Source organism: Oncorhynchus gorbuscha, linkage group LG02, assembly GCF_021184085.1.
Source record: "Oncorhynchus gorbuscha isolate QuinsamMale2020 ecotype Even-year linkage group LG02, OgorEven_v1.0, whole genome shotgun sequence".
Taxonomy (NCBI): Eukaryota; Metazoa; Chordata; class Actinopteri; order Salmoniformes; family Salmonidae; genus Oncorhynchus; species Oncorhynchus gorbuscha.
Window position 1 is genome coordinate 64,442,014 of NC_060174.1, and position 22,753 is coordinate 64,464,766.

The following is a 22,753-nucleotide window of genomic DNA, read 5'->3' on the forward strand; positions in this document are numbered from 1 at the left end:
AAACGGATCACCCTTAAAACGATTACAGGAGTACGGATATTATACTGTAGGTGGTGGATGCACTCTGTTTTTGGGATGCTTCACTTAGAATGCACGTGCGTGCACGCACTTACATGTGTTTTTCCTCCCGTGCTCGTGCGTGTGTTTGCATTCATGTGTGTGCGTTTTTTACATCTCTAGAGGGCGTGTGAGTAATCTGTTGTTATTACAAGCTCAGTTCGCCACTAAATGAGGAGTCTCGATGATAAACACCGGGGTGTGTCTTTTATTGGGACTGAGTACAGGTTACACACAGAAAGGACGGGGCGAATCAAATCACACATATCTATACATGATTTTGAATGGAAACTTTATAAAAGAGGGGTTCCCGTTTCCATAACAGATCCTCAATGTGAAGACCACATTTCCCACAATCCTTTAGTTAACAAGGAACCACACAATCTCCCCAAACATGTGAAAACGGTGGCGTCTGAAGAGTCTTCTGTATTGGCAGATCTAACTACATAACCCAGGGAGGGCTTTCTGCTTTATAGAACAGGCATTTTGACATCAGTCCACATCGAAGATCCAATGGCACTCAAGCAAGACGAAAAACGGACCACCTATAATATCAACCAAATAATGAGAGGCCAGACTGGTATTTTTCCTGGTCAAAGTCCCAAGTAAAAATGGTCAGGGACCTCCTTCAGTCTGAGTGTGTGGAAGTGATCTGCTCAGTCCAGCAGCAACAGGAAGTGGAAATGCCAGCCAGCCATACTCCAAGAGAAACACAGGAAGTAATGTAGCTGCTGACAGGAGGGTTGGAGAGACAGAGAACTGACTAAAAACCCAACTTCTGTCTGTTCAATATATAAAAGTGCTGATATGTCTCAGTCCTCCTCCCACACGACTGACCCAGGAGGGTCACACATTGTCACTGAAGAAGATAAGGAAAAGAAGGCTTGTATGACTACAGTCTGTTCTGGTCCAAACGCCTACATTACCCATAACACCCGAGGAAAGCCAAGGCCATTTTGAAACCAGGGGAAAAAGTGAGGCCGATTCGAAAAAGAGTCCAAACACACGTTTTCCGGGTCCGCTGAAACAGATGGCATCCCTCCACACCGTCGTATAATTCCCATGGGTTCATATCATATTAATCCATGTTGCAGTAACCTCGTCTGCCACTGGCGAAACACACCAATAGATCAACTTTAGTCCTTGGGTTTGGCGTCGGGCACTGACCTGTTCCTCCCATGGTATCACCAGTTTGTTTAGGACCACAGGTAAACATTCAGGCAGTGAAGCAGTGGAGGCGGAGTGAGGGTGAACTGGCCAGAGAGGCAGTCTGAGAGGCTCCAGCAAGCCTATCAAAAGGGGACGATCACGCTCTCCCAGAAGTTTGGTTGGGCGCATAAAACCCGTAACTTCAGATAAGCAAAGAAGTGTAATGGGTCCTCACAAAGATTTTTTGCCTAAAGCTTTTACCTCTTCCATTATTTTCACTGCATCGAGGATAGAGAGCACAGCAGCCTCCTTACCAGTCCTCAGCACCAGGCCTGACTGATCACTTGACTGATCAGCAAGGACAGGTTGGTCAGGTTGTAGGGAAGGTCATCTATAATTAGTTCAACTTGAGGTGCTGTCACTACGCCCAGTCACTGATGGACTTCACGTCTAAGAATGGGCCCGGTTGGTGCCAGGGTCAGGGACTGTGTGGTTGTAGCAGGGTGCTGGCTGGATCCATGGGTGTACGATGTGCTGTGTGCGTGCTGGTGTCTGTGTTGGGTCAGAGGTCGGGGGTCAAGGTAAATTGTGCCGGGGTTAGAAGCGTATGGTGCCAGGGCTCTTGGTCATGGTCAGAGTCTGGATGCTGGACAGGATCTTCCTCTGGTGTCCAGCCAGGGTCACTCCCAGACGCAGCAGGTCCCTGAGGAGAAGGACATACTGTTAGATAAACAGACAGACAGAAGGCCTGACAGACAGACATACTGAGTGACCGACAGGTAGACGGACATAGAGCTACGGTCGTAGAGTGTGACTCAACTTCAAGAGGTTTGAAAGTCAAAGAGAGACACATTGTTGCAGGTGTGAACTGTGAACTTACTCAGCAGTGATCTGGGCCAGTAGCTCTACAGAGGTGAATCCTGCCTGGAGGAAGCTGTCCTCGTAGCGCTCCATCTTGATGGCCCTCAGCCACTCCCCTACGGAGCCACACGCTGAGGGGGCCGGGGGGGCCCGCTGGTCCAGCAGGGGGTGGGACGGCCTGGGGACAGGGGACACACACTCTCTCTGTCACTAGCATACCAGGGGCCTCACAGGCATTAAGTCTTGAGGGATAGGCATTTCCACAGAATGGGGGCGGGATCTAAGGCTGCATGAGTGGCAGGGAACAACAATGGCTGTTGGAGGGGAAGGGGGTGTGGCCCAAGCTGTGAGTGACAGGTTAGTATCCGGGGTTGGATAGGCGGAGAGAATGGGCACAGTTAGAGTGTGACAGGTCACAGCAGGACAGAGGAGGAGGGACAGTAGGAGGTTAATGTAGACTGACTCTGACAGACAGGACTGTATTCTAGGAATGAAGCAATGGAATAAAGACTGGGCTCTTTTAAGAGACAATATATATACTCTCCATCTGGTGAGACAGTCACCTCCTTGTCTTTACCACAGGCTGTGTTCAAACCCACACTGGCCTTCTCTGACTCTCCACACCCAGCCCTTTGCCTAGATATCTGTGCCCACTCACCCTGCACCCTCCTGGGCCACAATCTTCAGCGAGGCGGGGTTGCGGATCAGCTTGTCCAGGGCGCTGACGATGGCGGCGAAGCGGGGGCGGGCCGAGCGCTCCTTCTGCCAGCAGTCCAGCATCAGCTGGTGGAGGTGGGCGGGGCAGTCAGGGGGCGGCGGCAGGCGGTAGTCCTGCTCTATGGCGTTGATCACGTCCTGGTTACTCATGTCCCAGTAGGGCCGCTCTCCGAACGACATGACCTCCCACATGACGATGCCGTAGCTCCAGGCGTCGGAGGCTGAGGTGAACTTCCTGAAGGCGATGGCTTCTGGGGCAGTCCAGCGGATGGGGATCTTACCACCCTGATTGAAGAGAGGACAGGGGGGGGTCAACAACCACACACCATAACCAGATGCACTATGGGATTGGTGTGGAGGAAGAACAGTAAGTCTCACCAGAGAGCTGGTGTAGGTGGGGTCTGAGGAGTTCTCCTGGAGGAAACGGGACAGGCCGAAGTCAGACACCTTACACACCAGGTTGCTGTTGACCAGGATGTTGCGGGCGGCCAGGTCTCTGTGGACGTAGCTCATCTCAGACAGGTACTTCATGCCCGACGCGATGCCACGCAGCATGCCCACCAGCTGGATGGGAGTGAACTGACCATCGTTCAACTACAGAGAGAGAGAGAGAGAGAGATGGGAATGTTTGAATTGTAGGAGAACAGGTTTGTGCATTTGCGTGTGTTTGTGTGTAATAATAATAATCATTTGGTGGGGGATTATACTTGTCCTGTGCGAAGTAACACGCCCACTGGAGTTTTCACCTCTTTTACAAGCTCTGAGTTTACTGACATCTACTTTATTGAGGACAAATGAAATGACCACGACTGTGATATGTGGTTGTCCCAACTAGCTATCTTCAGATGAAATGACCACGACTGTGATATGTGGTTGTCCCAACTAGCTATCTTCAGATGAAATGACCACGACTGTGATATGTGGTTTTCCCAACTAGCAATCTTCAGATGAAATGACTTCAGATGAAATGACCACGACTGTGATATGTGGTTGTCCCAACTAGCTATCTTCAGATGAAATGACCACGACTGTGATATGTGGTTGTCCCAACTAGCTATCTTCAGATGAAATGACCACGACTGTGATATGTGGTTGTCCCAACTAGCTATCTTCAGATGAAATGACCACGACTGTGATATGTGGTTGTCCCAACTAGCTATCTTCAGATGAAATGACCACGACTGTGATATGTGGTTGTCCCAACTAGCTATCTTCAGATGAAATGACCACGACTGTGATATGTGGTTGTCCCAACTAGCTATCTTCAGATGAAATGACCACGACTGTGTGGTTGTCCCAACTAGCTATCTTCAGATGAAATGACCACGACTGTGATATGTGGTTGTCCCAACTAGCTATCTTCAGATGAAATGACCACGACTGTGATATGTGGTTGTCCCAACTAGCTATCTTCAGATGAAATGACCACGACTGTGATATGTGGTTGTCCCAACTAGCTATCTTCAGATGAAATGACCACGACTGTGATATGTGGTTGTCCCAACTAGCTATCTTCAGATGAAATGACCACGACTGTGATATGTGGTTGTCCCAACTAGCTATCTTCAGATGAAATGACCACGACTGTGATATGTGGTTGTCCCAACTAGCTATCTTCAGATGAAATGACCACGACTGTGATATGTGGTTGTCCCAACTAGCTATCTTCAGATGAAATGACCACGACTGTGATATGTGGTTGTCCCAACTAGCTATCTTCAGATGAAATGACCACGACTGTGATATGTGGTTGTCCCAACTAGCTATCTTCAGATGAAATGACCACGACTGTGATATGTGGTTGTCCCAACTAGCTATCTTCAGATGAATGCACTAACTGTAAGTGGCTCTAGATAAGAGCGTCTGCTAAATGACTAAAATGTACGTTCATGTCCCAACTCCCCCTGAGACACCCCTGGAGAGTGGGGTCACGGTCACCGTCAAGGTGTGTGTGTGTGTGTGTGCGTGCGTGTGAAGGACTCTCGGAGAGACAAAGTGACAGGACAATAGATAGACTGACCCTAAGGAAGGAGTCGAGCGCTCCGTTCTCCATGAACTCAGTGAGGATCATGACGGGACAGGAAGCCGTGATGATGCCCTCCAGGTGGATGATGTTGGGGTGCTGGAACTGGCCCATGATGCTAGCCTCCGACAGGAAGTCCCGCCTCTGCTTGTCTGTGTAGCCGCCCTTCAGTGTCTTGATGGCCACATAGTTCTCCTTCTTCCCTGGAACCTTCAGTCTTCCCCGACATACCTCCCCAAACTCCCCTATAGACGAGCCAGGGAAATACCCGTTAGTACAAACATGATACTGTAGCACCATACCAACCAGTCTGTTTACAGGCAGCGATACATCATGAAAAACAAAGAGATAAGAGAGTCCAACCGGCACCAATGACCTCCTCGATCTTGACAAAGGAAACATCGATCTCCTTGGCAAACTCCCGTATGGCCTCGTTAGGGTCCTCGTAAGTGAAGGGGTCAATATAGACCTTGACTCCTGAGGTGAGGAGAGGAGTAGAGGGAGGGTAGGGGGAAGTAAACGACGGAACAGCCAAAGTAGCAGACAGACTAAAACATGTTAATAACATTACTTTGAAAATAGCTGTATGCGCTATTTCTATGTACGTGTGTGTATGTGTGTGTATGTGTGTATGTGTATGTGTGTGTGTGTGTGTGTGTGTGTGTGTGTGTGTGTGTGTGTGTGTGTGTGTGTGTGTGTGTGTGTGTGTGTGTGTGTGTGTGTGTGTGTGTGTGTGTGTGTGTGTGTGTGTGTGTATATGTGTATGTATGTGTATGTGTATGTATATGTATGTGTACGCACCTTGGCCCAGGAGGTACTGGCTGTTTTTGTCACTCAGCTCTGGGTCCTTCATTCTGCTGTGTCTACTACCGAGAAGAACAGTGAGTGGGAGAGGAAGGAGGGAGAGGGGGGACGAGGGAAAAGGGGTCAGAGAGAGAGAGAGAGAAAGAGAGCTAGTCCAGTGACGTAACACCTCTGGTCTCTGTGAGGGTTTCTTAGTGTCACAAACAAGCTCATTGAGTCTCTCTCTCGGTCTCAGAAACAATACATGACTGGTAGATGAAGTAATGCCTTGACCCTGGGCCCTCTACTGTTCTGCGCATTCAGGAGCCACTCTGCTCTGTGTCTGGGACTGATGTGATGGAGGGCTCCATTAGTGAGACTTCCTTTGGCCCAGACCCATCCCAGTAGGACTGTACAGCCTTGTAGCTACTGGACCCATGCCTCTCTCTCTCTCTCTCTCTCTCTCTCTCTCTCTCTCTCTCTCTCTCTCTCTCTCTCTCCCTCTCCCTCTCTCTCTCTCTCTCTCTCTCTCTCTCTCTCCCTCCCCCTCTCTCTCTCTCTCTCCTCTCTCCCTCCCCCCCTCTCTCTCCCTCCCTCCCCCTCTCTCTCCCTCCCTCTCCCCCTCTCTCCCCTCCCTCTCCCCTCTCCCCCTCTCCCCTCTCTCTCCCTCCCTCCCTCCCTCTCCCTCTCTCTCTCTCTCAGGCCCAAAATAGCAATACTGTTCCACCCTCATCTGGCGGTGGAACCAGGCCGACAACTGTGCGTGTGTGTGTGTGCGTGAGGGTGTGCACACTGTGTACTTCTTAGTGTATGTGCAAATGAACAATGTGTGTGGATGTGTGTGCACAACTCTGCATGTGTGTGTAGTGTGTGCCCCAAGGTCAGAGCTATTGTTCTCCTGTCCTGTGGAGACAGGGTTGGGACTGCTGCATCCTGTCTACCCCCAACTCTCCACCCTCTCTCTACCTCTCTCTACCCCTCTCTCTCTTTACCTTTCCTGCTCTCTCACCCCTTCCTTCCACCCCCTCTCTTTCTCTCTACCCCTCTCTCTTCACCTTTCCCGCTCTCTCTCACCCCTTCTCTCCACCCCCCCCTCTACCTTTCCCACTCTCCCTTTCTCTTTCTCACTCTCTAGTTCCCTATGTTCCCAGAACCTTTTTTCAGAGGGCATGTGGAGCTATTTGCTGAAACAATGAAGCAAAGGGAAAGTCTTATAATGAGCGGAATAACTTCTAACCCCGTAAGCACAAAGTCACAAAGAGAAATGATTTGGCTCTTTGAGAGTTTCGCTCAAATGTGACATAGTGTATGAAGGTAACAGTCATAATCTAAGCGTGATAAGATTGGTACCGGTTGCAAAAAGACAAAAGCATGGCAAATGTTAAGATCCATATTTCTATTTGAGCTTTTCCCTTTATGTACAATTCACATGACAGTATCCTCTCTCTCTCCCCGTCCCCCCAATCCTCCCTCTCTCCCTGGTTCTCACCGTATGCAGAAGACAGCGACAGTGATGACAGTGACCAGCAGCAGCATCCCCATGGCGATAAGGACACCGGTCACCAGAAGCTGGGAAGGAGAGTCATGCCCTGAGACGCAAAGAAAAAAAGTTGTAACTAAAACTAAAGTCTTACCTAATGAACTAATGTCGTAACTAATGAACTCATGTCGTAACTAATGAACGAATGTCGTAACCAATGAACGAATGTCGTAACTAATGAACGAATGTCGTAACTAATGAACGAATGTCGTAACTAATGAACTCATGTCGTAACTAATGAACGAATGTCGTAACTAATGAACGAATGTCGTAACTAATGAACTCATGTCGTAACTAATGAACGAATGTCGTAACTAATGAACGAATGCCGTAACCAATGAACGAATGTCGTAACTAATGAACGAATGTCGTAATGTCGTAACCAATGTCGTAACTAATGAACAAATGTCGTAACTAATGAACGAATGTCGTAACTAATGAACGAATGTCGTAACTAATGAACGAATGTCGTAACTAATGAACGAATGTCGTAACTAATGAACAAATGTCGTAACTAATGAACAAATGTTGTAACTATTTAACAAATGTTGTGACTGATTCATTAGTTAAGACATTAGTTCATTAATGTCTTAACTAATGAACTAATGTTGTAACTAATGAACTCATGTTGTAACTAATGAACTAATGTCGTAACTAATGAACTAATGTCGTAACTAATGAACTAATGTTGTAACTAATGAACTAATGTTGTAACTAATGAACTAATGTCGTAACTAATGAACTAATGTTGTAACTAAAACAAATGTCTTAACTAATGAACTAATGTCGTAACTAATGTTGTAACTAATGAACTAATGTCGTAACTAATGAACTAATGTTGTAACTAAAACAAATGTCTTAACTAATGAACCGAATGTCTTAACTAATGTTGTAACTAATGAACTAATGTCGTAACAAACAAACTTATGTCCTAACCAATGAACTAATGTTGTAACTAATGAACTAATGTTGTAACTAATGAACTAATGTTGTAACTAATGAAGTAAAGTTGTAACTAATGAACTGAATGTCTTAACTAATGAACCGAATGTCTTAACTAATGAACGAATGTCGTAACTAATGAACGAATGTCATAACTAATGAACGAATGTCGTAACTAATGAATGAATGTCGTAACTAATGAACGAATGTCGTAACTAATGAACGAATGTCGTAACTAATGAACTAATGTCTGAGACGCAAAGAAAAAAAGGTTGTATAACTAAAAAGAATGTCTTACCTAATGAACTAATGTCGTAACTAATGAACTAATGTCGTAACTAATGAACTAATGTCGTAACTAAAGTACTAATGTTGTAACTAATGTCGTAACCAATGAATTAATGTCGTAACTAATAAACTAATGTTGTAACTATGAACTAATGTCGTAACTAATGAACTAATGTCGTAACTAATGAACTAATGTTGTAACTAATGAACAAATGTTGTAACTAATGAACTAATGTGATCTGGCAAATTAACAAGAAGGCGGAAAGGACACACAAAAAAAGTGAAAACCCCCAGAATACTTTGTGAGCCTGGATATGGATAGGCCTCACTGAAAGAGTGAAGGCTGGGCCTTTCCTTACCGTCAGGCATGGTGCGGAAGGAGGCTGCTGGGCTGAAGCTGCCGTAGCCGGCCATGGTGCGAGCCCGGACCTGCACCTCATACTGAGTGGCCCTGCGGAGATCACTCAGCACCACCTGGTTACTGTCACTCTCCCTGTAGCTACACAACTGCTCCTGCTCCTCACCTCGACGCTCCTGCAGGACGGAGAGAGAGGGACGGAGAGAGAGAGAGAGAGAGAGAGAGAGAGAGAGAGAGAGAGAGAGAGAGAGAGAGAGGGGGACGGAGAGAGAGGGACGGAGAGAAAGAGAGAGAGGGACGGAGAGAGAGAGAGGGACAGAGAGAGAGAGAGGGACAGAGAGAGAGAGAGAGGGACGGAGAGAGAGAGAGGGACGGAGAGAGAGAGAGAGGGACGGAGAGAGAGAGAGGGACGGAGAGAGAGAGAGGGACGGAGAGAGAGAGAGAGGGACGGAGAGAGAGAGAGAGGGACGGAGAGAGAGAGGGACGGAGTGAGAGAGGGACGGAGTGAGAGAGAGGGACGGAGAGAGAGCGGGATGGAGGAAGAGACGGATGGTGGGAGAACAAAAGCAGATAAGAGCGCCAGGTTGGGCCAGTGGGAGGGAGGTCAGCGTGATGTACACAGATGTAACGGTCAACTCCCTAAGACCTAAGGTGAGTCAGAGCTAGAGTATTTAACAGTGGGAGGACAGAGCGTCTGGTCATCCTCACCGTCTCACAATAACGTAGCTGGTACTGCAGGATGGTGTAGTGCAGCTGGGCTGGAACTGACCAGTGGAGAGTCAGACTGCTCTCTGTAGAGATACTCTTCCTGATCACAGACACCAGAACTGGAACTGCACTCAGACCAACACAAAGAAACAGCATTAAAAGATAAAAACAACATTCAATCTGCCTCTTCTAACCATACGACCCCAACCACAAACCCTTCTCTCGTCCTCTCTGTGTCTCTATCTCTCTCACCGTCGTGACTGGTTGTGATGTTGACACTGTCGCTGGGTGCCCCCTTGCCGTTGGTCGGGGTTACCCCGTTGAGGGCCTGGATAGAGAAGGTGTATGTAGTGTGAGGCATGAGGCCCCAGACCACCACCCTGCGGCCTAGCAGGCCACGCTGAGAGGGCCGGTAGCTGACACTGTCCCCGCAGGGAGAGCAGGGGCCCCAGGGGGCCCCACACAGAGAACACTCCACAGAGTAGCTCAGGTCAGTCCGGCCACCACTGTCCTGGGGCTCGCTCCACTCTAGGGTCACCGTGGTGTCGTTAATCTGGGTGACGATGCTTCGCGGGGCAGAGGGGGGTCCTGGAGGACAGGGCGGAGAGGAGAGGGTCACACACCACCACATCAGGAAATCACAAATATTTCATCAGACAAAGGTACTAATACATTTCCCATTAGAAGGTACTTTACTGGCCCAATGTGCCATATTAGAGTCCCTCTGTTTCAGATTTGCATTATCAATTAAATCGCTTGCATGCTACTCATCATGTCCCAGATACATTTCCAGCTAGCGTTTGGAGGAGCCACCAGGGACAAGAGGCTGAGGGGCACAGCAGGAAACAACATTGTGATGCAGAATTGAATTGGTGCTCCAATTACACACGTCCACATTTTAAATGATAATGATCAGCAGCTGAAGATTGTAGTAGGGGGATTGTGATTGCTGCCAACCAAGCGAAACACAATTGCAATGCCACTCAGCCAGTGTGAATTAGTTCCTGCTCCTGCTAAGGAGACTGTGCCTTGTCATTGAGCCAGTGGCTAGGCCATTTACAGCTTCTGTGATAGTAGTGCTTAGTAAAATCCGCCATAATGCTCTCTGGGAGGTTTTGGGTGGCCTCAAGTAGGAGGCATTTGTGTACCATCGCAACGGCCTGCTGTAATTTAGGTTTCATTTACGTCAACATCTAGGATGAGGGGAAAAAACGGCTTGTGATTAAGTCAAAACATCTGGAGTGGTCAAATAAATCAACTATCTGACTTAATTAGGGAGAGCTGTCATCTAACCTGTGATTTAAATAGGCTAGCAGAGTCTACGGGGAATTCTGTTTGTCCTCGACGGGTTTCAGTCTTCAGACGAGTTTCAGACTGCTGTTCCTTGCGAACTCCTTTTGCGGCCATTCTGAGTGAGCGTGCCCAATTCAAAAGGCCTCCAATTCACACATCACACGTGGCTGAATTGAAATTCCTGAATCCACACTGAGGTGTCCCTCACGACCCATCAACGCTTCCCTTCCTGGGAGTGACATCCAGGCTCCGCCCCGCTCTACACCCGTTACAAAGGAACCGCATCTCAATACTCTCAGCCCTGGGACAAAAGGCCACAGAGCAGGTGAGAGGGGCTGAGCACAACGCCAGAGAAGAGAAATAGGAGAGGGGCGAGGGACAACAAAGGGGGGAGGGCAACAAGAGAAACACAAGTTGAAAGTGAAAGAAAATAGCGCAGAGAACGAGTATCCGGGGAGAGTAAATAGAGGGTGGAGTATGTATGGGGTGGCAGGGTAGCCTAGTGGTTAGAGTATGTATGGGGTGGCAGGGTAGCCTAGTGGTTAGAGTATGTATGGGGTGGCAGGGTAGCCTAGTGGTTAGAGTATGTATGGGGTGGCAGGGTAGCCTAGTGGTTAGAGTATGTATGGGGTGGCAGGGTAGCCTAGTGGTTAGAGTATGTATGGGGTGGCAGGGTAGCCTAGTGGTTAGAGTATGTATGGGGTGGCAGGGTAGCCTAGTGGTTAGAGTATGTATGGGGTGGCAGGGTAGCCTAGTGGTTAGAGTATGTATGGGGCGGCAGGGTAGCCTAGTGGTTAGAGTATGTATGGGGTGGCAGGGTAGCCTAGTGGTTAGAGTATGTATGGGGTGGCAGGGTAGCCTAGTGGTTAGAGTATGTATGGGGGCGGCGGCAGGGTAGCCTAGTGGTTAGAGTATGTATGGGGTGGCAGGGTAGCCTAGTGGTTAGAGTATGTATGGGGTGGCAGGGTAGCCTAGTGGTTAGAGTATGTATGGGGCGGCAGGGTAGCCTAGTGGTTAGAGTATGTATGGGGTGGCAGGGTAGCCTAGTGGTTAGAGTATGTATGGTGTGGCAGGGTAGCCTAGTGGTTAGAGTATGTATGGGGTGGCAGGGTAGCCTAGTGGTTAGAGTATGTATGGGGTGGCAGGGTAGCCTAGTGGTTAGAGTATGTATGGGGTGGCAGGGTAGCCTAGTGGTTAGAGTATGTATGGGGCGGCAGGGTAGCCTAGTGGTTAGAGTATGTATGGGGCGGCAGGGTAGCCTAGTGGTTAGAGTATGTATGGGGCGGCAGGGTAGCCTAGTGGTTAGAGTATGTATGGGGTGGCAGGGTAGCCTAGTGGTTAGAGTATGTATGGGGTGGCAGGGTAGCCTAGTGGTTAGAGTATGTATGGGGTGGCAGGGTAGCCTAGTGGTTAAGTATGTATGGGGTGGCAGGGTAGCCTAGTGGTTAGAGTATGTATGGGGTGGCAGGGTAGCCTAGTGGTTAAGTATGTATGGGGTGGCAGGGTAGCCTAGTGGTTAAGTATGTATGGGGTGGCAGGGTAGCCTAGTGGTTAAGTATGTATGGGGTGGCAGGGTAGCCTAGTGGTTAGAGTATGTATGGGGTGGCAGGGTAGCCTAGTGGTTAGAGTATGTATGGGGTGGCAGGGTAGCCTAGTGGTTAGAGTATGTATGGGGTGGCAGCCTGAGTGGTTAGAGTATGTATGGGGTGGCAGGGTAGCCTAGTGGTTAGAGTATGTATGGGGTGGCAGGGTAGCCTAGTGGTTAAGTATGTATGGGGCGGCAGGGTAGCCTAGTGGTTAGAGCGTTGGGCCAGTAACCAAAAGGTTGATAGATCGATTCCCCGAGCTGACAAGGTAAAACATCTGTCGTTCTGCTCCTGAACAAGGCAGCTACCCACTGTTCCTAGACCAGTTAACCCACTGTTCCTAGGCTGCCATTGTAAATAATAATTTGTTCTGAACTGACTTGCCTAGTTAAATAAAGGTAAGACAATACATCAAACATGTGGTTTCCATGTGTTTGAATCCATTCGCTCCGTTCCAGTCATTATTATTATTATCACACCTCCACTGGTGTAATAATGTGTCTACTTACTGGTGCAGGGGGTGTCTGGGGTGTCCGAGTCAGCGCGGAGGTATCCTGGACGACACTGACACACAGGTGAGCCCGTCACCATAGCATGGCTAAACCCTGGACAGGCCTGGCACTGGCCCCCCGAGGCGGACCTAAACTGACCCACAGGACAGGCTGAGAGGACGAGGGTGAGCGAGAGGGGAGAAGGAAAGTTAGTACGGCCCTGAACGTCGCCACCAACCGTAACACCAGAAACCAACACCGCAGGCAGCATAGCGTCCCATCATAGCAGGTCGGGTTGGGAGCCAAAAAGCATGTTAAAAAAAGACAAACAGTACAGGAACGCTCATTAATCACCGCCAAGATACATAAACACAATGAAATGAATGTGAATGCGCTCGCCTCTCCTCTGATCCTTCGACTCAGGCGGGACACCCGGCTTCAGTGTAAACAGCCCATAAATCAGGCTCGCTCCCTGACACACCGGGCGAATTCAGCGAGGGGGATCCGGCACAGCAAGTGTGTGTGTGTGTGTGTTATTGTAATATCTGCTCTGTTCACTTTCTGTTTAAATAAACGGCTACAGAAATTAATCAAATACATAGCTGGGGATCATATGGATTCATTTGCGGATATTGAAGGTCTAATTTGAGCTATGTGAGCCCCTGTGAAGTACTGGGTAATAATAACAGACTCCTAAAACATTAGTCATAACACCCACTCAGTATGACAACGAATCATCATCACATCACATACACACATCATCCATGGATAAAGACTTCTAACAAACTGCCGTTGCTCTACTTGACTGAAGTTTAAGTTGTTATCGACTAATTGCATTTCCCCATGAGGAACAATAAAGTTGGGTTTCATCGCGCTGCATTTTTATTGTACGGAATAACACGGTTATGCAAGTCATCAGCCGTTAGGTAGAGCTAGTTTTGGGTTGTTGTTCCACCTGTACAGTGTCTATGTTTAATGGGTAGTTCAGAGTTTCTGGGAGAAAATCTGCAGTTTTAAAAGCACATTTTGTGTATTTCTAAACATTTCTCCTGTAGCTTATGCCGTGTTCTTATGCTATCTGGGTGACTCAAACGTTAGAACAAAATCAATGGGGGGCCCCATGCCATGACATTTTTTAAATGTCAGATTCTCTCGTGACGGTTGAGTATCCATAGGTGATTATTCGTTCTCAAAGATGATCTTATTAAAAAATATATACCTCCTTTATATTTTCTACATAATTATACCTGTTTTTAGTCCATTAAGATTACACTGACAACGTTTTACCCTCCACAAAAATATTTATATTTTTAAAAACCATATTCCATCATATATTTCATATTCCATCATCTAGATCATATTTCACCATATATATATCATATTTCTTGGAGTGGCGGAAAAGTTTGAGCAGCCGCGGCCCGCCGCTGCCAAATGAATATAGGGGAAACACTGTGCACAGGATTAATACAAAGCCGGGTTGTCTAACAGTCTCCGACTCCCTGGAGCCGAGTTATCATTAACCAAATAGAGAGGCTAAACAGTTAAGGTGCTAACTCATCCAGGCAGGAAGCTACATAAAAGCCCCGCGTCAAACCTAATCGCTGAGTAAGATGACATCATTACAATTCAAGTGGCCCTGGCCTTCCTTTCCCAGACAGTATAAATAGACTTTCTCTTTGTTATCCGTGTACACGACGGTGTAACTTTCACCCTCTCTCTCTCTCTATTGTGTGCGAAGAGGGCCTTTGAATAGTAGCACATGTACTATAGAAACGCATGCCTTAAAAACATGTGCAAACAGGTACCGGACACAACACATAAGTATCTCCAAAGAATCACAGAAGAATCCTTACACTGATACTGAGCAGACTCTACAATGCATCTTAGTAAAAGGCATTTTTGACAGAAGGTGGAGCTGCTCTGAGGTTCAGAGTTCTCCTAACAGACTCGACCTCAGTGACCAGACGCCAGGGAGCATCGAAGCCGCACAGAGGCAGAGACCAAGAGAAACAGAGACCGACAGAGACAGAGAAAGACAGAGAGAGGCAGAGAAAGAGAGAGACCGAGAAAGAGGGAGACAAGAGAGAGGCAGAGAAAGAGAGAGAGAGAAAGAGGGAGGCAGAGAGAGGCAGAGAAAGAGAGAGACCGAGAAAGAGGGAGACAAGAGAGAGGCAGAGAAAGAGAGAGAGAGAAAGAGGGAGGCAGAGAGAGGCAGAGAAAGAGAGAGACAGAGAAAAAGACAGAAAGAATGAGACAGAGAAGAGACAGAGACTGAGGGAGAGAGAGACAGAAAGAGAGAGACAAAGAAAGACAGAGAAAGATGGAGATAGACAAAGAAAGAGACAGAGAAAGAAGGAGACAGAGGAAGAGACAGAGAAAGAAGGAGACAGAGGAAGAGACAGAGAAAGGAGACAGAGAAAGAGGGAGTGAGAGACAGAGAGAGAGACAGAGCAAGAGACAGAGAAAGAAGGAGACAGAGAAAGAGACAGAGAAAGAAGGAGACAGAGAGAGAGACAGAGAAAGAAGGAGACAGAGGAAGAGACAGAGAAAGAAGGAGACAGAGACGGAGAGACAGAGAAAGAGACAGAGAAAGAAGGAGACAGAGAGACAGGGAAAGGGAGAGAGGAAGAGACAGAGAGAGAGAGACAGAGAAAGAGACAGAGAAAGAAGGAGACAGAGGAAGAGACAGAGAAAGAAGGAGACAGAGAAAGAAGGAGACAGAGGAAGAGACAGAGAAAGAAGGAGACAGAGAGAGAGAGACAGAGAAAGAGACAGAGAAAGAAGGAGACAGAGGAAGAGACAGAGAAAGAAGGAGACAGAGAAAGAGGGAGAGAGAGACAGGAGTCAGAGATAAGGCATCAGAGTGCCGTTGGTAAATACCCTCTAACTGGCTGGCTGCTGGTGGGATGAGAGAGTTTTATAGCTAACAGATAGGCTCCAACCGGGCGACTTAAAGAGCTTTATGCCCCACCACCACCACCACCACCACCACCACCACCGATGGCACACTCTCCATACATCAACCCACACACACTGCCTTTAATGACACACTTTCCTCTTTGGTGGGGAGGGATGCGAAAAACGAGAAGACTGCAACAGAAGTTAGTTAAACACTGTCTGCTAAATTACAGTGGGGCAAAAAAGTATTTAGTCAGCCACCAATTGTGCAAGTTCTCCCACTTAAAAAGATGAGAGAGGCCTGTAATTTTCATCATAGGTACACTTCAACTATTACAGACGAAATGAGGGAAAAAAATCCAGAAAATCACATTGTAGGATTTTTAATGACTTTATTTGCAAATTATGGTGGAAAATAAGTATTTGGTCACCTACAAACAAGCAAGATTTCTGGCTCTCACAGACCTGTAACTTCTTCTTTAAGAGGCTCCTCTGCCCTCCACTCGTCACCTGTATTAATGGCACCTGTTTGAACTTGTTATCAGTATAAAAGACACCTGTCCACAACCTCAAACAGTCACACTCCAAACTCCACTATGGCCAAGACCAAAGAGCTGTCAAAGGACACCAGAAACAAAATTGTAGACCTGCACCAGGCTGGGAAGACTGAATCTGCAATAGGTAAGCAGCTTGGTTTGAAGAAACCAACTGTGGGAGCAATTATTAGGAAATGGAAGACATACAAGACCACTGATAATCTCCCTCAATCTGGGGCTCCACGCAAGATCTCACCCCGTGGGGTCAAAATGATCACAAGAACGGTGAACAAAAATCCCAGAACCACACGGGGGGACCTAGTGAATGACCTGCAGAGAGCTGGGACCAAAGTAACAAAGCCTACCATCAGTAACACACTACGCCGCCAGGGGCTCAAATCCTGCAGTGCCAGACGTGTCCCCCTGCTTAAGCAAGTACATGTCCAGGCCCGTCTCAAGTTTGCTAGAGAGCATTTGGATGATCCAGAAGAAGATTGGGAGAATGTCATATGGTCAGATGAAACCAAAATCTACATTTTTGGTAAGAACTCAACTCGTCGTGTTTGGAGGAAAAAGAATGCTGAGTTGCATCCAAAGAACACCATACCTACTGTGAAGCATGGGGGTGGAAACATCATGCTTTGGGGCTATTTTTCTGAAAAGGGACCAGGACGACTGATCCGTGTAAAGGAAAGAATGAATGGGGCCATGTATCGTGAGATTTTGAGTGAAAACCTCCTTCCATCAGCAAGGGCATTGAAGATGAAACGTGGCTGGGTCTTTCAGCATGACAATGATCCCAAACACACCGCCCGAGCAACGAAGGAGTGGCTTCGTGAGAAGCATTTCAAGGTCCTGGAGTGGCCTAGCCAGTCTCCAGATCTCAACCCCATAGAAAATCTTTGGAGGGAGTTGAAAGTCCGCGTTGCCCAACAACAGCCCCCAAAAAATCACTGCTCTAGGGGAGATCTGCATGGAAGAATGGGCCAAAGTACCATCAACAGTGTGTGAAATCCTTGTGAAGGCTTACAGAAAACGTTTGACCTCTGTCATTGCCAACAAAGGGTATATAACAAAGTATTGAGATAAACTTTTGTTATTGACCAAATAATTTTTTTCATAGTTGAAGTGTATCTATGATAAAAATTACAGGCCTCTCTCATCTTTTTAAGTGGGAGAACTTGCACAATTGGTGGCTGACTAAATACTTTTTTGCCCCACTGTATATACTTGGCTGTGTGTGCATGCTAATGTCATTGTGCAGACAAGTGCTACTGAGGCAGTAGCATGTGAGAGAGACAAAGTGTGTGTGTGTGAGAGAGAGAGAGAGAGAGAGATGAAGAGAGAGTGTTCCCATTCTTCTTAAAGCACAGAGTGTGGAATGTGACCCTATTGTGACCTTCCCTTTACATTTCTCCAGGGGGGAGTGGGAGATAGGGGTGGAGGCCCATTTCACACACAGACACACAGGCACACAGACATGAGGAAGAGAAGTGTCCTGCACTGTGTGTGTGCGTACCAGTGTGCGTGCTGGCGTTAGCTTGGCAGAGCTCTATTACTGCCTGTATGAGCTCTTCTCCAACATTTTCAGTCATCTGCAATGATGCGGAGTGCCTGTAATGACCTGCTGAGTGTGGCTGTTTTGGCTCATGAGCAACTCCTTGTCAGAGCTGCAAAAGTATCTAACCACTGAAACGTACGATAGAACATCAGAACATTCCAGTTGAGTCATTCAGGAGAGTCACTCTTATCCAGAGTAGTGAGTGTAGTGAGTGCACACATTTTCATACTTTTTTTCTTCTCTTCAAACAAGAGGCTTGAGTAAAACATTTGGCTTTTCATTATACACTATCCACTTTTCTGTCCATCTGTCTCTCTCCACCTGTGAATGTGTGTGTGTGTGTGTACATGGATAATTTGACTCATTAGGAGAGTTGTCCCTCCCCAGAGAGAATACTCCCTGCTTCTCTCTGTTGTCAGATTGGCTTCCATGTACTGGTAATGGAAGAATCTTTACCTGCAACCTCCCTCCTCTCTTCCCCTCCTCCTCTGTTTCCCGCCCTCATCTCTTTCCTTCCCTCCTCTCTTCCACTCCCTCCTCTCTTCTCCTCCTTTCTCTCTTTCCCTCCCTCCTCTCTTTCCCTCCCTCCTCTCTTCTCCTCCCTCCGTCTTCTCCTCCCTCCTCTCTTCCCCTCCCTCCTCTCTTTCCCTCCCTCCTCTCTTCCCTTCCCCTTCTTCCTCTCTTCCCCTCCACCCTCTCTTTCCCTCCTTCCTCTCCCTCCTCTTTCCCTCCTTTCTCCATTTCCCTCCTCTCTTCCCTTCCCCTTCTTCCTCTCTTCCCCTCCCTCCTCTCTTCCCCTCCTTTCTCTCTTCCCCTCCCTCCTCTCTTTCCCTCCTTTCTCTCTTTCCTTCTCTCCTCTCCCCCCTTTCCCTCCCTCCTCTCTTTCCCTCCCTCCTCTCTTCCCCTCCCTCCTCTCTTTCCCTCCTTCCCCTCCCTCCTCTCTTTCCCTCCCTCCTCTCTTTCCCTCCTTATTCTCTTTCCCTCCTTATTCTCTTTCCCTCCTTATTCTCTTTCCCTCCCTCCTCTCTTTCCCTCCCTCTCTTTCCCTCCCTCCTCTCTTTCCCTCCTCCTTCTCTTTCCCTCCCTCCCCTCTTTCCCTCCCTCCTCTCTTTCCCTCCCTCCTCTCTTTCCTCTCTTTCCCTCCTTCCTCTCTTTCCCTCCCTCCTCTCTTTCCCTCCCTCCTCCCTTTCCCTCCCTCCTCTCCTTCCTCTCTTTCCCTCCTTTCTCTCTTTCCCTCCTTCTCTTTCCCCTCCCTCTCTCCCTTTCCCTCCCTCCTCTCTTTCCCTCCTTCTTCTCTTTCCCTCCCTCCTCTCTTTCCCTCCCTCCTCTCTTTCCCTCCTCCTTCTCTTTCCCTCCCTCCTCTCTTTCCCTCCTTCTCTTTCCCTCCTTATTCTCTTTCCCTCCCTCCTCTCCTTCCCTCCTTCCTCTCTTTCCCTCCTTCTTTCCCTCCTTTCTCCATTTCCCTCCTCTCTTCCCTTCCCCTTCTTCCTCTCTTCCCCTCCCTCCTCTCTTTCCCTCCTTTCTCTCTTTCCTTCTCTCCTCTCCCCCCCTCTTTCCCTCCCTCCTCTCTTTCCCTCCCCTCCCTCCTCTCTTTCCCTCCTTCCCCTCCCTCCTCTCTTCCTCTCTTTCCCTCCTTATTCTCTTTCCCTCCCTCCTCTCTTTCCCTCCTTCCTCTCTTTCCCTCCTTTCTCTCTTTCCCTCATTCTCTTTCCCTCCCTCCTTCTCTTTCCCTCCCTCGTCTCTTTCCCTCCCTTCTCTCTTTCCCTCCCTCCTCTCTTTCCCTCCTCCTTCTCTTTCCCTCCCTCCTCTCTTTCCCTCCCTCCTCTCTTTCCCTCCTTCTCTTTCCCTCTCTCCTCTCTTTCTCCCCTTCCTCTCTTTCCCTCCTTATTCTCTTTCCCTCCCTCCTCTCTTTCCCTCCCTCCTCCCTTTCCCTCCCTCCTCTCCTTCCCTCCTTCCTCTCTTTCCCTCCTTCTCTTTCCCTCCATCCTCTCTTTCCCTCCATCCTCTCCCTCCCTCCTCTCTTTCCCTCCCTCCTTCTCTTTCCCTCCCTCCTCTCTTTCCCTCCCTCCTCTCTTCCCCTCCTTTCTCTCTTCCCCTCCCTCCTCTCTTTCCCTCCTTTCTCTCTTTCCTTCTCTCCCCCCCTCTTTTCCTCCCTCCTCTCTTTCCCTCCCTCCTCTCTTCCCTTCCCCTCCCTTCTCTCTTCCCCTCCCTCCTCTCTTTCTCTCCTTCCTCTCTTTCCCTCCCTCCTCTCTTTCCCTCCTTATTCTCTTTCCCTCCCTCCTCCCTTTCCCTCCCTCCTCTCCTTTCCCTCCTTCCTCTCTTTCCCTCCTTTCTCTCTTTCCCTCCCTCCTCTCTTTCCCTCCTCCTTCTCTTTCCCTCCCTCCTCTCTTTCCCTCCTTATTCTCTTTCCCTCCCTCCTCTCTTTCCCTCCCTCCTCTTCTTCCCTCCTTTCTCTCTTTCCCTCCCTCCTTCTCTTTCCCTCCCTCCTCTCTTTCCCTCCCTCCTCTCTTTCCCTCCCTCCTCTTCTTCCCCCTCCTCCCTCCTCTTCTTCCCTCCTTCCTTCCTTCTCTTTCCCTCCCTCCTTCTCTTTCCCTCCCTTTCCCTTCCCTCTTTCCCTCCCTCCTTCTCTTTCCCTCCCTCCTCTCTTTCCCTCCCTCCTCTCTTTCCCTCCCTCCTCTCTTTCCCTCCCTCCTCTCTTTCCCTCCTTCTTCTCTTTCCCTCCTTCTTCTCTTTCCCTCTTCCTTCTCTTTCCCTCCCTCCTCTCTTTCCCTCCTTCTCTTTCCCTCCCTCCTCTCTTTCCCTCCCTCCTCTCCTTCCCTCCTTCCTCTCTTTCCCTCCCTCCTCTCTTTCCCTCCCTCCTCTCTTTCCCTCATTCTTCTCTTTCCTCCCTCCTCTCTTCTCCTCCCTCCTCTCTTTCCCTCCTTCTTCTCTTTCCCTCCTTCTTCTTTCCCTCCCTCCTCTCTTTGCCTCCCTCCTCTCTTCCCCTCCATTCATGGCTGATTCACTGGGTCTGTCTGACAACCAGTCCTGACATGTCCTCAGCGCCACCCTCAGCCGCCCAGCCCTGTGACACCGCCCTCACCTCTAACCTTTTCCCCTGCTCCCCCTGACCTCCCTCGGTCCCCCAGGCTTTAACCTGCCCCACCACAACACTCCCGGTTAATACTGCTTCTGTAAGCCACTTCTCTCTTGTCCCCCGCCCTCCAACCCCCACCCGGCCACTTCTCCATTGTTTCATTGTTTAGGCATCAACTCTGTGTGAGTGTGAAAGGACAGACAGAATAGATTTCAACTAAACTGATGAGACGGCATTACTCCCCTCGTCTCCCCCCTCACCTCCCCTTTCCTCTCACCTGAGCAGCGGCTGTGTCCATCAGCGGGCTCATATCCGGACAGACAGCCACAGGAGGTAGTGGGCTGGCCCACCCACTGGCCGTCCTCTCCACAGAAGAGTTTGGGAGGGCGTGGCCGGGGACCCTGCTGGGCGGCGTTGTCCACACACACACCCTGGGCCTCCTGTACGAGGGTACGGGGCACGGTCTCAGGGAAGGAGGACAGGGAGCTGACCAGGGCGGGACACTTCTTGAAGAACACCCTGACAGACAGCAGGGCCATGCAGGCTCCCTGTGCCTGGAAGGCCAGGTAGAAGCCCCTCTTAGACAGAGGCCCCAGCCGCAGGGTCTTCACATTGAACTTACGCTCCCCGCCCTTCCTCAGCAGGAAGTCTGCTGCCACTGTGTCCACCTACAGGATGACAGGAGGGAGAGGCAGGTGGTCAACACAAACACAGGAAGTAATATCTCTACATGGTATCCAACATCCCAACAGCCTACTCACATTCCAGTGGATTTCATCCATAACGGGCGTGTATATCTGTGTATGTCGGTGTGTGTAGAGCAGCTGTGTGTGGAACCAAAATTGTTTCCCAAAACGTTTCGTTCTGAACAGAACCGTCATTTTTTTGCACTGTTCTGACCAGAAAAAATAAGTTCTGAACCGGTTCGAGACCCAAAAGTACAGTTTAATATTCCTTTCCTTTTTAAACCTTCGAAATCGTTTTTTCATTTTCTTTAGCTCGACATTAAATGACTTCCCCAATAAGCGCAGACAGAGTAACTGGCTATTGAGCGGGTAAGCGATTTAATCTGTATAGGAAAGTCGCTAAGAGCTAATTGTATTTCACCGTAACAACATGGTTTAATCATAACGAAAGGCAAACACACAAACTGTGCTGCCAGTCACAATGTAGGGCGTGAGATGCGACTGACATATTTTGCGGGTGAGGAGAGAGGATGGGGGAAGCTTGCCTTGCAGCGGCGGACATCTTGTCATGACATGCCTGATCTGAATTAGGCCCACAGAATGATATCTACGGAAGAGCGGCTTCTATGCAGGAACTTTGAGTGTCTTTGAACTTCCGAGTTGGTTTAAAGGTGGACCAGAGCTAACAAGCTTTGTGTTTTTTTTAGAGCAGCGCTAGAATTAAACACAATTCATAAATCCAATGTGAAACATGATAACTATAATATCCTTAACTGGCCTTGAAAAAGTTAATCCATTCCTTTAAACATCTCTCCCCAATTTCTGAATCATGCTTGTAATGATGTCAGTAGGCTACAGTAACCTATGTTTCAGATGGGAGGGGCAGGTAACTTACGGTACACACACACACACACACACACACACACACACACACACACACACACACACACACACACACACACACACACACACACACACACACACACACACACACACACACACACACACACACACACACACACACACACACACACACACACACACACACACACACAAAAGATTTCCAGCTGGCAGGCAGACACTGGAATAGAGTGAGGGCTTTACATAGGTGCTTTTTTTTGCGATTTTCGTGGAACTGGAAAAAAAACGAACATTATTAACCAGTTCCCATGCTTTAAAAAATAAAGTTTCTGTTCCGGA

At 48.5% G+C, this 22,753-nt stretch overlaps 1 protein-coding gene across 2 annotated transcripts in view; it reads right to left on the reverse strand.

Moving 5' to 3' along the window:
* Positions 1-238: 238 nt before the first annotated feature.
* LOC124007136 (ephrin type-B receptor 4a-like) overlaps positions 239-22,753 on the reverse strand; it is a 40,155-nt gene continuing 17,640 nt past the window's right edge. Inside the window, exons 4-16 of one of the 2 annotated variants that reach the window (XM_046317474.1) lie at positions 21,145-21,535; positions 12,815-12,967; positions 9,679-10,014; positions 9,427-9,551; positions 8,720-8,894; positions 7,080-7,179; positions 5,609-5,670; positions 5,171-5,284; positions 4,805-5,052; positions 3,163-3,378; positions 2,726-3,069; positions 2,087-2,245; positions 239-1,909 (exon numbers count right to left, since the gene is read on the reverse strand). In XM_046317474.1, the coding sequence (XP_046173430.1) occupies positions 1,804-1,909; positions 2,087-2,245; positions 2,726-3,069; positions 3,163-3,378; positions 4,805-5,052; positions 5,171-5,284; positions 5,609-5,670; positions 7,080-7,179; positions 8,720-8,894; positions 9,427-9,551; positions 9,679-10,014; positions 12,815-12,967; positions 21,145-21,535 (2,529 nt within the window). In that variant the 3' untranslated portion in view covers positions 239-1,803. Of the gene's footprint in view, positions 1,910-2,086; positions 2,246-2,725; positions 3,070-3,162; positions 3,379-4,804; positions 5,053-5,170; positions 5,285-5,608; positions 5,674-7,079; positions 7,180-8,719; positions 8,895-9,426; positions 9,552-9,678; positions 10,015-12,814; positions 12,968-21,144; positions 21,536-22,753 lie in introns of both variants that reach the window. The other variant, XM_046317467.1, reaches the window with a different exon arrangement.